The sequence below is a fragment of the Caenorhabditis remanei genome, chromosome X (assembly GCF_010183535.1).
Source record: "Caenorhabditis remanei strain PX506 chromosome X, whole genome shotgun sequence".
NCBI lineage: Eukaryota > Metazoa > Nematoda > Chromadorea > Rhabditida > Rhabditidae > Caenorhabditis > Caenorhabditis remanei.
The window spans coordinates 1,063,255-1,075,455 of NC_071333.1; the positions used below are offsets into that span (position 1 = coordinate 1,063,255).

At 36.5% G+C, this 12,201-nt stretch overlaps 1 protein-coding gene across 1 annotated transcript; it reads right to left on the reverse strand.

Annotated features, from left to right (window-relative positions):
* Window positions 1–284: 284 nt before the first annotated feature.
* GCK72_022273 (uncharacterized protein) lies at window positions 285–8,459 on the reverse strand (the record flags this gene model as incomplete). Its single annotated transcript, XM_053734735.1, has 28 exons — window positions 285–438; window positions 717–829; window positions 975–1,115; window positions 1,160–1,277; window positions 1,413–1,580; window positions 1,917–2,013; window positions 2,064–2,152; window positions 2,220–2,377; window positions 2,651–2,876; window positions 2,920–3,045; window positions 3,092–3,202; window positions 3,251–3,662; window positions 3,707–3,911; window positions 3,970–4,137; window positions 4,193–4,324; window positions 4,408–4,546; window positions 4,594–4,818; window positions 4,861–4,925; window positions 4,983–5,133; window positions 5,178–5,323; window positions 5,381–5,497; window positions 5,544–5,650; window positions 5,701–5,858; window positions 5,907–5,998; window positions 6,077–6,152; window positions 7,938–8,011; window positions 8,250–8,407; window positions 8,450–8,459. The coding sequence occupies 28 exons, from the start codon at window positions 8,457–8,459 to the stop codon at window positions 285–287; spliced, it is 3,936 nt and encodes a 1,311-aa protein (XP_053578301.1).
* Between the last annotated feature and the right edge of the window lie 3,742 nt (window positions 8,460–12,201).

The following is a 12,201-nucleotide window of genomic DNA, read 5'->3' on the forward strand; positions in this document are numbered from 1 at the left end:
GTGGAACGGTAATGCAGTTCAAGATCCTTCAAAATTAGGTAACATATATAATAATAATTTCAATATCAAAAAAGTTAGGGAAAAAACGAAATGAAATAAAATAGATTGGAGATCATCGAAAAAGAATGGCATGGAAAAAAGTATAACAATGTACGGGTTTTTCGATGGAATGTGTAAGTTGCAAATAAATCTAAAACCTGGTTACATAGTCAGACAAAACAACCGGATGCTCACAATTCCACCGGATGGAAAAGTAAAGAAACAAAATGAACGGAAAAACAAAATCATTCAATTTGTCGTGGAGAATCATCTTCATCAAACTGAACACGTGGAGCTCTCGGCGACAAAACAAGTGACGATTTCTTGTTTGGAATCGGCTGACGTCCATGTGGAATTGAACTACTTGAGGAGGCTTGCGATACGATTTTATGTTGTGCTCTGGAAAATAGGCATACATATGGAAGACTGGTGAGTGTATGAGTGTTATTGTTATCAGAGACATATGGTGTCTAGATTCTGAGAATCTGGAAATAGTATAGGTTAGACTTATGTTCTATCACAGCGTAAACTAGTAAATACTGAAAATAAAAATTTATTCGATTAATTGTCGAAACCATCACTAATTCTAAAAAGGCACTTCGCGGATAAAAAAGGTCCTGATGTTGTTAGTATTATTGAAAATAAGCAAAAACCATAAACAGTATTAAGTCACTTACCTGCTGGTAGAAGCAGGGACAACAGTCTTGGTTGGTGAGACCGATATTCTGAACCTCTTCTTCGACGACTCCGGCATGGAATCTGTTTCCTCCTCTTTCTCTTCCTCGGTTGCCTAAAAGAATATAATTTTCCAACATAAAAAACATAAACATAATTTTTATGTAATCAACTTCTATCTTCTCAAAATATGTGAGAAATGCGTTTCCGTCTCTTCTCTCTCTTTCTTTCTTTCTTAAGTTATGAAACATTCGAGTCACCTGGATATTATATTTCCTATGAATCGGGACAGGTGGTCGGAAATCTCCCTCGCTCTTTCCACCTTTTGGTTTTTCTTCAACAGTCGTTTTTGATAGCATTAGTGGGGCTTTTAGTTTCATTTTTTCTCGTAGGGCTTTCGCCTGGAAAATATCAGTTATGGTATAGTCTATAGCAGGCAAGTTACCTCATCAGCAGATGGCCATGGCATAAAATCCGGAGCGACATCTTTTGAAGAACCCGGTTTTTTGCTAATTGGCTCCTCTTCCAAATCGGTTTCTTTGATGGTGGATGCCACAAAGGTTCTGGAACGAGAAATTCAGTTGGATGACTTCAAAAACAAAAAAAAATCAATAAGGTAGTGCTAGTAACTAATAATAAACACATTCAATGGATCAAACCAAAAATATTAAAACATGGATATTAAAAACTAAACCAACTTGTGATCATCTCTGGTATGCTCATAAAGAGACACGAATGAGTTGTACTTTGATGATCGTCTTGACGGTGTGTGATTTGGTGGTGTGTGCACGTCAATCGGGAATGATTTTACTCCATGCTGATACGGTACACCATATTTTGCCTCTAGGTAAGGGCGGAGCAAGGCTCTGTAAAATTAGAAAAAAACAATCCACATGCTCATGCACAATCACACAGTTTTATAGTTAGGATAATGTTAGTTTACAATTCTGGCTCAACTCAAGACTTTTGGAAATTTTGAATAGAGTCTCCTATTAAAATTCATAATTTAATCGGTTGATACAGTGCCCTCCATGCCTATCAAAAACTTAAATATTCCTTTATAACAGTCAGAACAATAACTGATATCTGCCTACCATTTAAATTAAACACTCATGAAAAATATCCGATACAATCAGAAATAAGAAGTAAGAAAATCAATTCTCCGTAAAATCACATCCAAAACAATAACATTCAAAACTAACCGTATCTCCTCAGGTGTTGCTACCTGAATCGCAGTTCTTGATATCTGACTGCAACTCTCCGTTGAGATACTTTGTCGGAGTTGCATGTTCGATGGGCCTGAAAACATCAAAAATGAATGCAAATAAAGTTGCACCTCTCTTTTATACCTTGGAACGAGACCGATTTATGAATCATTGGTAGCGGCTCTCCACTTGCACTCTCTTCATCTTCCATTTCTCGGTTTTCGATGAGAGATCTGGAAAATTTTTTATGCATAAGCATTAGAATGGGGGGAAAAAAGAGAAAGCTGTAAAAAGTCGAACCCCAGAGATGGATGGAATGCAGTGACTTGGAGTGTTTCCGGTGGGGTCTCCACTGATCTCAATGGGTATGCTGTTATCGGTTGTCTATCGTCATCATCCTCCTCGCCCATGTCACTCTCTTCGGATGAGTCAGATGCCAACGCGTTTTCAGCTTCCATCTGGAAATTTTGATATTGTGATGAAATATAGAAACATAGGATTTTTGTTATACCCGAACTCAAGAGTAAGATAATTTTGGTCAGTGTAGTACTTTGGTCAGTGTAAGATGGTCAGTGTAGTTTGTCCCTGTATTCGGATGGTCAGTGAGATGAACGAGTTGAGGAATTTTAGGCCACGACTACCCCCTTTTTATTATAAATTTCTAAACATATCCTTACTAAAATATTACTTTTTCGTTCATCTCATACAAAAGTCACATTAAAAAAACTAACTTCATGATACTGTCTCCATGGTTCTCGTCTTCTCTGCTCAATCAGCGGAATGTAGTCATTACACCGTTTCTTGTCCCGATCTTTCTCATACTTGTTCTTTTTGCCACCAGCCAACTCGAAGATCTTTTTCTTCTCTTCAGTTCTTTCATGAACTAGCTGTGCTTGCAGATCTGTATTGGCTTCCCGGAGACCTCTCACCAATGAGACCAGAAAATAAATTATGAGTCTGAAAAGTAAGTTTTTGTTCCAGAAATGTTAGAGACCCTTACATCAAAAACAAGATAATTGGAATAACAACTCCTGGAGAAGCAATGTGGCGAATGTAGGACAGAACAGTTTGGTCAACTCTTTTTTCGATTTCTCGAGTCACTACAGTGTAAAAATGATCGTATCGGCTGGAAATATGATTTTATGAAATTTGAAAAAATTAAAAAATCTTACGCAAATGGCCCACAAGATCTGGAAGGGCTCATTGAAGCAATAACAAAACCAACTGGGAGAGTACAGAGGAGAAGCCAGATAAGAAGAATTCCAAGGTAGAAGTTACTTGATCTGAAAGCGAAACATGCTTATCAACTAATCCTATATACAATTACTAACCTGCTAGCTCTGAAAATTTCTCTTGCTGGAACATTGCATGTCATAACTGCCCATCCACGAATATACATCAAAATAATCAACTTGATATTGTTAATTGCAGGTAACAACGGTGCAAAGAACAATCCGAGCCAAATCATTCCCTGATTGTTGATGATATGAAGTACATTCTCTGCTACCTTGAACTCTCCATATTCCGGGAATGTGGTTTCGATATCCCAGCACCACCAAGATGAACAATATTTGATCCAGAGGCCACGAAGAAAGTCAATAACAAGAATTGAGAGGATTGTGAAAATCAAATCCATGGTTACTAGCTTCACTATTTCTTGTCCAATGATAGTTTCCCAGCAGATATCGTTATTGTGTCCGTCTTGGTTGCGCCGCAGAGCCGCTTCATTCATCCGAATGGTTTCTGAAATAAAAACTTTTTTAAAAAATTAAATAATAAACTCATACCATTCGATAATGTCGCAGGATCTCCCAATTCTCCAAATTCTCCAGTTTTCGATGAACCTTTAGTTGTTTTTGAACTGTCCGGTCGGTTTTGTACCAATGGTGGGTGAGTTGTCGTATAAACCCACGGTGGTTTGGTCCGAACCCGTGGGAGTGGAGTGGATTTGGTGTAGACTTGATTTTTTGGAAAGTCAGGGCCTCCGAACTGCTGGAAATGAATGGTTCAATTGATTTTAGCTTTAACAAATCTAATAAATGCTACATACCTGTCCTACATTTCCTGGACTATAGTTTTGATACTTTCTCGGTGGTGGAGTAAAGATGGGTAATACTTTGGGTCCGAGAACTTGAGACTCAAAACTAGTCGAGTGGGTTCCATTGTGAAAAACAGCGTTGGGATTGTTCACATTGAACGGTCCAAATTGAGGAGCAACCTGGAAAACAAGATAATAAGAATAAGAAAGTTAGCCAAATGAGCATGGAACATACTGTAAATGGAGTAGTTACAGAACGGGTGGTTCTCTGGCTGACAGTTTGGAATCTGCGGGTGTTAGCGGCAAGGAATTCACTCATTTGGCGGACTTCGGCACGGCTGGCGTATGGTGGTGGCCGTTGAATATTCTAGAAATTTATAATTAGTTTTTTGTACACAAATACCAAATGGGTATCAGTGTATCAAAGAAAATATTTTTATATGTACTCACCGGATTCCATCCGCCTTGTTGTCGTTTGTTTCTATGGCCTGTGGTAGATGTAGAGTTCACTCGTTCCCTGAGTGCTGTCATTTTCTCGAACAACGCAAAAATCAGTGTAATGTAATTGACGGTGTACAAAATCAAGACTCTGAAATGATAATTTCCCACTATCAATCATCTTTATTAATATCCAACCTTCCCAAATGTGCTCTCAATGCGGTCCGCGGATGATAGTTCTCCATTCTGCCAATCAAATCGAAAATCATGGGAAACACGTGTGTAATTGTCGAGACAACAGATGGAACTTGATTTTTTGTGAATAGATTCCCATCATCTTGAACTTGCGATTTTTGCACAGCGAATATAATGCAATATATTGAAAAACCAAGCATCGCACAAATCACAATGTTCGCGAACACTCTGAAATAAGACATTTTGGGGGTTAGGAGGATTGGTGGGTACCTCAGCGTAAACTGGAGAAGCCGGAATTTTCCATGAGAGTCCTTTTTGATATCCGCAATTGATTCCTAGAAAAATAGAAAAAATCACGTTACATTCAACACTTCGGTACGTATAGAACATACCCTAAGCTTGATAACCACCGCCATAACAGTGTTGCTAGCAGTTTCCGAGTTTCCAATAGTGTAATCCCAGCCAGTAAACAGTTTCCAATTGAAAATATATTGTTCAGCTTTACTTCCAGATAACTTTGACATTCTTGCATTGGCAGCCATTCTGAACTCATAACTTTACTTATTAATTCTAGTTTTTACACTCACTTTCGTAGAATTGCGAAGAAACTATAAGCAAATATTGTCAGCATAACCATGAAATACGCCAATGGCAGTGCATATTTTATCTTGTTTCCTAGAAATGGGTCGTCCGAGTAGTAGCCATAAAATAGTGCTGAGTATCGTAAGTATCCCTGAAATTTTGTTGGTCTGAAGAGGTTGGAAGAGTTCAAATTTTTAAATTTGCTCACGTCATAGTGCCAAACAACTGCAAGCTCATCCGCATGTACTTTTTCATTTAAAGGAATCTGTTTCCGTGATTTTGTTCGATTGTACCGTCCCTCATTAGCAACAGAGTCGGCGAGAGTCTGAAATATTTAGATGAATGTATTTATCTCACCATAAACCACTCACCTCCGGAAGAACAACAAAAACAACAGCTATCAATGTGATCATAATGTTAACAAAAACAATCCAACGTAGAAATGTGAAATATGAAGAAACAACTGATCCGAAATGACCTGGAATACCAAATATTGATATGAAAATCTGTCACAGTAGGCAATCTTACTTTCAATCCGTTTGATTTTCGACTCCCATGGTATCAAATAGGTCTTAAAATTTGAAAAACTCCGTTTCATCAGTCTCGCCCGTTTTCTCATTTCTTCCATATAAAGATGACTCCTTGAAACTTTCGACTCATGTTGTTCCAGATATTTTTGAGCCAGCCTGAAACAAGAACATAGCTTTCTCAGCTTGAAATCGGTATGTACTCACTTCAATGTCCTTCGTTTCCTAGTCATACTCCATGCCTGACACCGAAGTTTTCCTATCACCTCCTTCTTCTGTCGGATTCGTTCGAGAAGAGCCTGGAAATGGGATAAATTTCATTTTTTATTTGAATAGTTTCATTCGAATTATCAGTCCAAATATTTGAGAATACTAACCTGTCTAGTGAGTGGATTTCCATCTTCATCGGTCTCCCGTTGTTTGTCACCTTTATTGATGAAAGCATCGGTTTCTCTGAAATAGTGTCACAATAAATCTCAAAGTGTATAAGAAAAACATTTTAAACTCTTCAAGCTACTAGTCTTTATTAATTGTGTGGTTTTTTTGGAACACTCTTTTTTTTCTAGTTTCAATTCCCAGACAAACATTTCACTAAAATTGAATTCCACTCATTATTTAAATTAAAATATCCCTCGTTCAAAGGTCATCTCTCAATACTTCCAATAGTTATCCTTCTAGTTTTTATCCCATCCAAGTAGAATGCAAAAAACGTCATTTTTTCCATGTCTTGGGCGGCATTTTTGACGTTTTATGAGATGAGAGTGCCTACGTAAAAAAGCCCATGAGGCTTTTGATGTGATGCAACATTACGTTGTGTAATGATAGGAGACCAGAAGATTTATCACTTATTGATTCGCGTTGCGGGGAAGGATTTCGTTGATTAGGAGGGAGAAGAGAGGAGGAGGAGAGATGTGAGAGTTTTTGATTGCTCAAAAAATTAAATTGATAGTGGGAGGAGATGTTTGAGGTTGGTGTCTGGTAAGAACTCGGGATATTGTTGGTTTTCTCGAAAAAATAGTTCTAGGGAAGTCAATGTGGTAATTGGATTGCAAAATACGTTTCATGGTATCCTGGACACCGAAGTTATGACACCTGTCTTCAAATATTTTCAGAATTATCAAAATTCTGAGTGGACCTCTAGAAAATACAATTGTGTGATTTCATAAATGGAAAAAGGGAACCTCCATTTTTTTAAATGACTGGAACTTAAAAAAGTGCAGGATTACATTTTAAAACTTACGGTTGAGTATTTGTGCTCCATGGAATAAAAGGTGATGCAAAAGGGTCGAATGAATTTTGAACTAGCCGATGGGTGGTGTTTTTTCGGAAAACCGTTATCAAATCATGAAAAACTGATGCTCTTCTTTGAACCAGTGGGTTATTTTGCAGTCCCTCTGGTAGAAGTTCCATCCCGTTCATATCGAACGAATAGAGTATGAATATAGTTATAACATAATTGTAGTAGATTTTTGGAAGAATGGAATAAGATCAAAAGATTGATAAAAAAAGAGTTGAAACAGCGGATTACAAGTGCGCTTCGTCTACAACACTGATGCTCTATCTCCTCTGTCCGACTGGCTGCTCATACACCTCTGACAACTCAATAATAAATGTCTCCCGCCTGAAGAAATGAATGGGAAACCCACTGGTCCCTGGGAAAAGGGTTGGGAAGGATGGAATAGTGGGAGTGATAGCGGGTACCCAGAGAGCTTTGCGGCAAATGGGAACAGTAGTTGGTGTCTTTTTTCTTCGTTTTCGTTTTGTTTGAAATCTATTAGACACAAAAATATATTTCTTCAAAACGCATTGGCAGAGGGTTTTGTTCTAGAGGAATGGAATGATTCTTCTCTGGTTCAAAGTCTCCCTTGAGAGCATATCCAAGGGTATTCTCAAAGATGAACAATAGTAAAAAGATGCAAGATTTGAGAAGAACACCCATTTCTCGAGTTTTTTTGTCACCGTTTGGTGGAGGCGTGAAATTCGGGTCATATATGAAAAAAAAAAGTCTCAAGTGAATAGAAACTGACTGAATGCTGCGCCAGAAAAATTGAGAACGCCTAGATAGAAAACTTTGAACATTGAGATTCCCATTTTCCGCTATTAATCGAACAACTCCCTCATTTTCTAATATCTAATTTTTCAAAGATAGTGAAATATTGAGTTATGATATCTTTCCATAGGTACAAATAATTATTTAATAATTTTTGACCAACGATTTATGATTTATGACCCACTTACCCAAATGCGTATAGGATATCATATAATTCGTCATCTAGCGTTAGTTTTGAAGACGCACGCTCTCCGAGAGAATCCTGAAATAATTAGTTCATGGTTTTCTTCCAGTTTAGAAACTATAGACAAATATTTTGCACTATGAAATTTTGAATTTTTAACCGTGTGAAAATTAAACATTTTTACGTCGGGTCATTTGTTTGTTTTCACTATCTTTATATTTACAAGGGTACTAATAAATTTTATAAATTTTTTGAAAAAAGTTTTTTCAAGTAACTGGTATACTCCAGACCACTAGAAAATATGAGGAGTGCTTACCTGTTTCGACAAATCTCCAAATTTTTCATTCGTCGGAGTGTGTTCTTTTCTCAACGATGCTCTCCTTGCTGCCTCCTGCATCTTGACCGTTGTCGGAGCAAGTGTAGGTGTTACAATACACGCAACACCGCTAGCCACTCCGCCACCACTTCCAAGTTCTGAAATTGCAATATTAATATGGTTAATCAAATTAAACTGACTAGATGTCATGACTCGTTCTCGCTTTCTGCTTAGAAAATATGCGCAAGTTTGAAAAATTAAAATGAAAACGTCAAAGCTTTTTTTTTCTCGGGAGCTAAAAGTGGGTAAGGCAGTTTTCACAAATTCACCCTATGGGAATCAGTCAACTCTCCGAACCAATTTGTTTCAACTTAAGAAAACGAAACGTCGGTCACCAAAGACAAGGGAAGATTTTTTGTCTTTTGACAAGAGAAGGAATGAAACAAAATGTTCAATTTGAGAAATTGATGCAATTTTTATCTTGGAGTGGGACCTTGAACGAAACAAAATTTAAATTCAAAAATTGATCTTCTCACTTTTTTTCGCTTAGAATGTAAATGAAACCAAATGTGACATACTTATTTTGAGCATTCTGGAGGAAGTTGGAAGTTGGTTCAATAAGAAAGAACCCAGAAAGGGCACGTTTTGAAAATCAAAAAGATTGTCGGTGGTTTCGGCTAAATTGAATTGCCTTCCACAAACTCATCAAGCGGGGCGGCAGAGATTTGACACGGACGTTTGTTGGGGGCAATTTTCTATTTGGACATATCAACATAAATAGAAAAAAAACTTTGATATTCAATTTCTATATTTAATTAGTGTTTTTTTTTGAACAGGAACACATTCCTCATGGAAAATACTCATTAGGCAAAGGTGTCAAAATTTTCACAGTGAAAAATTTGTTATTGAAAAATTGTCATTGTAGAGAAAAATTGTCAGTGTATAATTGTCATTGTAAAGACAAATTGTCAGTGTATAGTTGCCACTGTAGTAAAAAAATTTGGCAGCGAACATTTTCACGGTGACCAAAGGTAATTCAAAATTTTCTCAGAAAAAGGAAAAACTAAAATTTTGAAAGCAATAAAATTCACTGCCCTTGAAACCACTCTGTCGAAATTAGGAACCAAAAAAAAGACCGAAGATAAAACCGGAATGCACTTGGTGCCTGTTCATTAGGAAAATTGGAGATTTCCAATAAAACAAAGAGTAAAAGAGAGTCGAGGAAAATGAAATGTGTCCCAAGAGGCAACAATTTCAACACCTATTTTGAGAAAACAAATACAAGAATTGAGAAGCGATGGGAAAGAAGGAATGATGTACGAAGAAGGAGCCCTCCCATCTTCCCTTCCCGGTTTTTCCCTTTTTCCCGTCCGTTATGTGAGGGAGAGAGGTCATTGCTCGAACAATGTAAGGCATGCATGTGGGCTTGATGCATTCACCCCAAGGGATGTGTCTAAATATTGCAAACAAATGAAATTTGTCATAACTCTTCTCCTTTTTTTCACCTATGCTCCCGTTTTGCTCTTTTTCTTTGTGGAAAAGGGCACCAAAACCAAAAAAGTGGAAATCTTTTGTTTTATCTAGAAGACGAATCCTAAAAGATAGTCTATTTGCTTTGTTAATTGCAAGGGACCAACTAAAACGCGAAAGATTCAAACGTGACTCTTCTTTACCAAGAGAGGAAAAACGAAGGGGAGGAGCATTAACAGAAATTAGGTGTGCCCCCCGGATGTGTCTATGTTTGCTGTGGTAGCTTCTAAAACTATCAAATTGCTGTTCTGCATGAAACAAATAGTAGAAGACATGAAGGCGATAAAAGCAAACTGAGCAGGAGGAGAGGGGAGGGAAAGGTGGTAATGTTTGTGTGGCGGCTAACAACTACTAATTAAATTGAGGGGGTGACAATTTTTATACAAATTCAAAAAAATCCACTTTTTACCTCTCCCAGACACTGGTTATCATAAGTAACTTTGGCGTAAAATTAATAACGTTATGAAGCATATGTTCTTCAAAAACCAAAGTTATGGTGTCCAAAATCTGAAACTGGTTTTCAAATCTTTACGAAATTGTAGATTGTAGGCCTGAATTACAATATTTTCCAAAAATTTTGGGATGGAAGCTATGTACTGCAAATGACAGGTTATTGTTTTATTTTTCGCTTAGTCTTGCAAGTTTTTTCAATTTCAAATAAAAACTCCTCTTCCGCATATTTTAGTACTATTTTTTGTAAACTTACTCCGTTGATTCACTATCATGAACCCTCACGAAACCATAGAATAACAACAAAGTATCAAATTACTCCACAAGCGGAAAACAGTGAAAATAAAGTGAAAATAGAAATATTCAAAAATTCAAGGAAGTGTAGTAGGAAACATTGAGTGATTGTGAAATATGCTCTCTATCGAACCCCGTGGTGACAACTTTGCGACAAAACGTTTATCTTCGTGTTGCTCATATCACTCATATCTCATCACATGAAAACGACGAATAACTGACAGAGTACGCCGCAATCACGCCCCGAAGATTTCCCACAAAATGTTTCTTATCTTTTGCTTTTTTTTTACTTTTTTCTATTGGAATATTTTTTGTTGGACAGTGACTTTTACGGATTGTGCTGTATAAGATATGGACGCTGATAAAAACAGTGAAAAGTATCAACTTTCAAAAAAACAGTATAAATTCACTAGGGAAGGTCACCGAGTCGGTTTGGAGTTATGGGAGGTGACCCATATCATTATAAAGCTAAGAAGACGCTGATTTTAAATATATATTCAATTTGACCCCTCGAACCCTGGTATTCGAGAAAAAAGTTAAAGTTATTAAAAATAGAGAATTATTACCTTTTTAACACGCGAAAATTGCTACATAATGTTCTTCAACGTTTTTCGCGTGTCAGAAAAGCGATAATTTGCCGTTTTCCAAACTTTGACTTCGTTTTGCTCAAATATCAGGCCTCGAGAGCAATATCTGTATATATATATATATATATATATATATATATTTGGAATCAGCGTTTTCTCAGCTATCCAATGGTATAAATCACGTCTCATAATTTTGAACTGACTTCATTACCTTCCCTAGTTATTAAGTTCTGATTTTTTAAATCTTGATTTTAAAATTTGTTATGGTCAGAGAACTGGTTTTGTAGAAATCCTAAAATTTTAAAAACAAATGTCTGAATTTATTAAATAAACCAATTAAAAACAAAAATTGGTAATCCTGGTGTATGTATTTAGTTTTTTATAAATAGCTACACAAATCACTAATGAAAATTTTCAGATTTCATTGTTGCATTACTTAGGTTTTTTTTATATTATTATACGACGTGTCTGATAAAAATAATGTTTTTTGCATGTTATAAAACAAAAAATTACTATGAAGTAACAAAAAACTGCAGACAAAAAATCTCACAAACAAAAAAAATGAAAAATCTTGATGAAACACTCAAAGATGAAAAACCGATTCAATTTTCTTTTGGTTTATCGCTTTAAGTTTTTCTTACCCATTTTCAAAAACGACGATGATGAAGCAGTCAAATTTCCTGAATCAGAAGACGTTGGGAAATTGGAATTGACATTAGCACCATCTTGCATCGTCCAACTTCTATCGAGAGGAAGAGGGAAACCTTTTGAAGAAGTAAACACCAAAATTTGAAGGGAAACGACAAGACACCGGAAGTACGGATCCCCAAGTTTCGACGCCCTATGTCTCGGTACATTTGACACTTGTACGAAGGATTTGTGCCTGAATGAATTTTGTATAGTGTTGAGTAAGGCACTCAGAGATTTGACCAAAAGATTGAAAAAGGTGAATTGAGATTTGACAACAAAAACATTTGAAGAAACTTTATCTGTTTCTGTCAAATTGTGTTTCCAACACTAAAGAACACAAAAAACGCATAAAACACTCTTTTCAAATTCTCCGATTTCTTCAGAAGCCTGTCATAAATTTC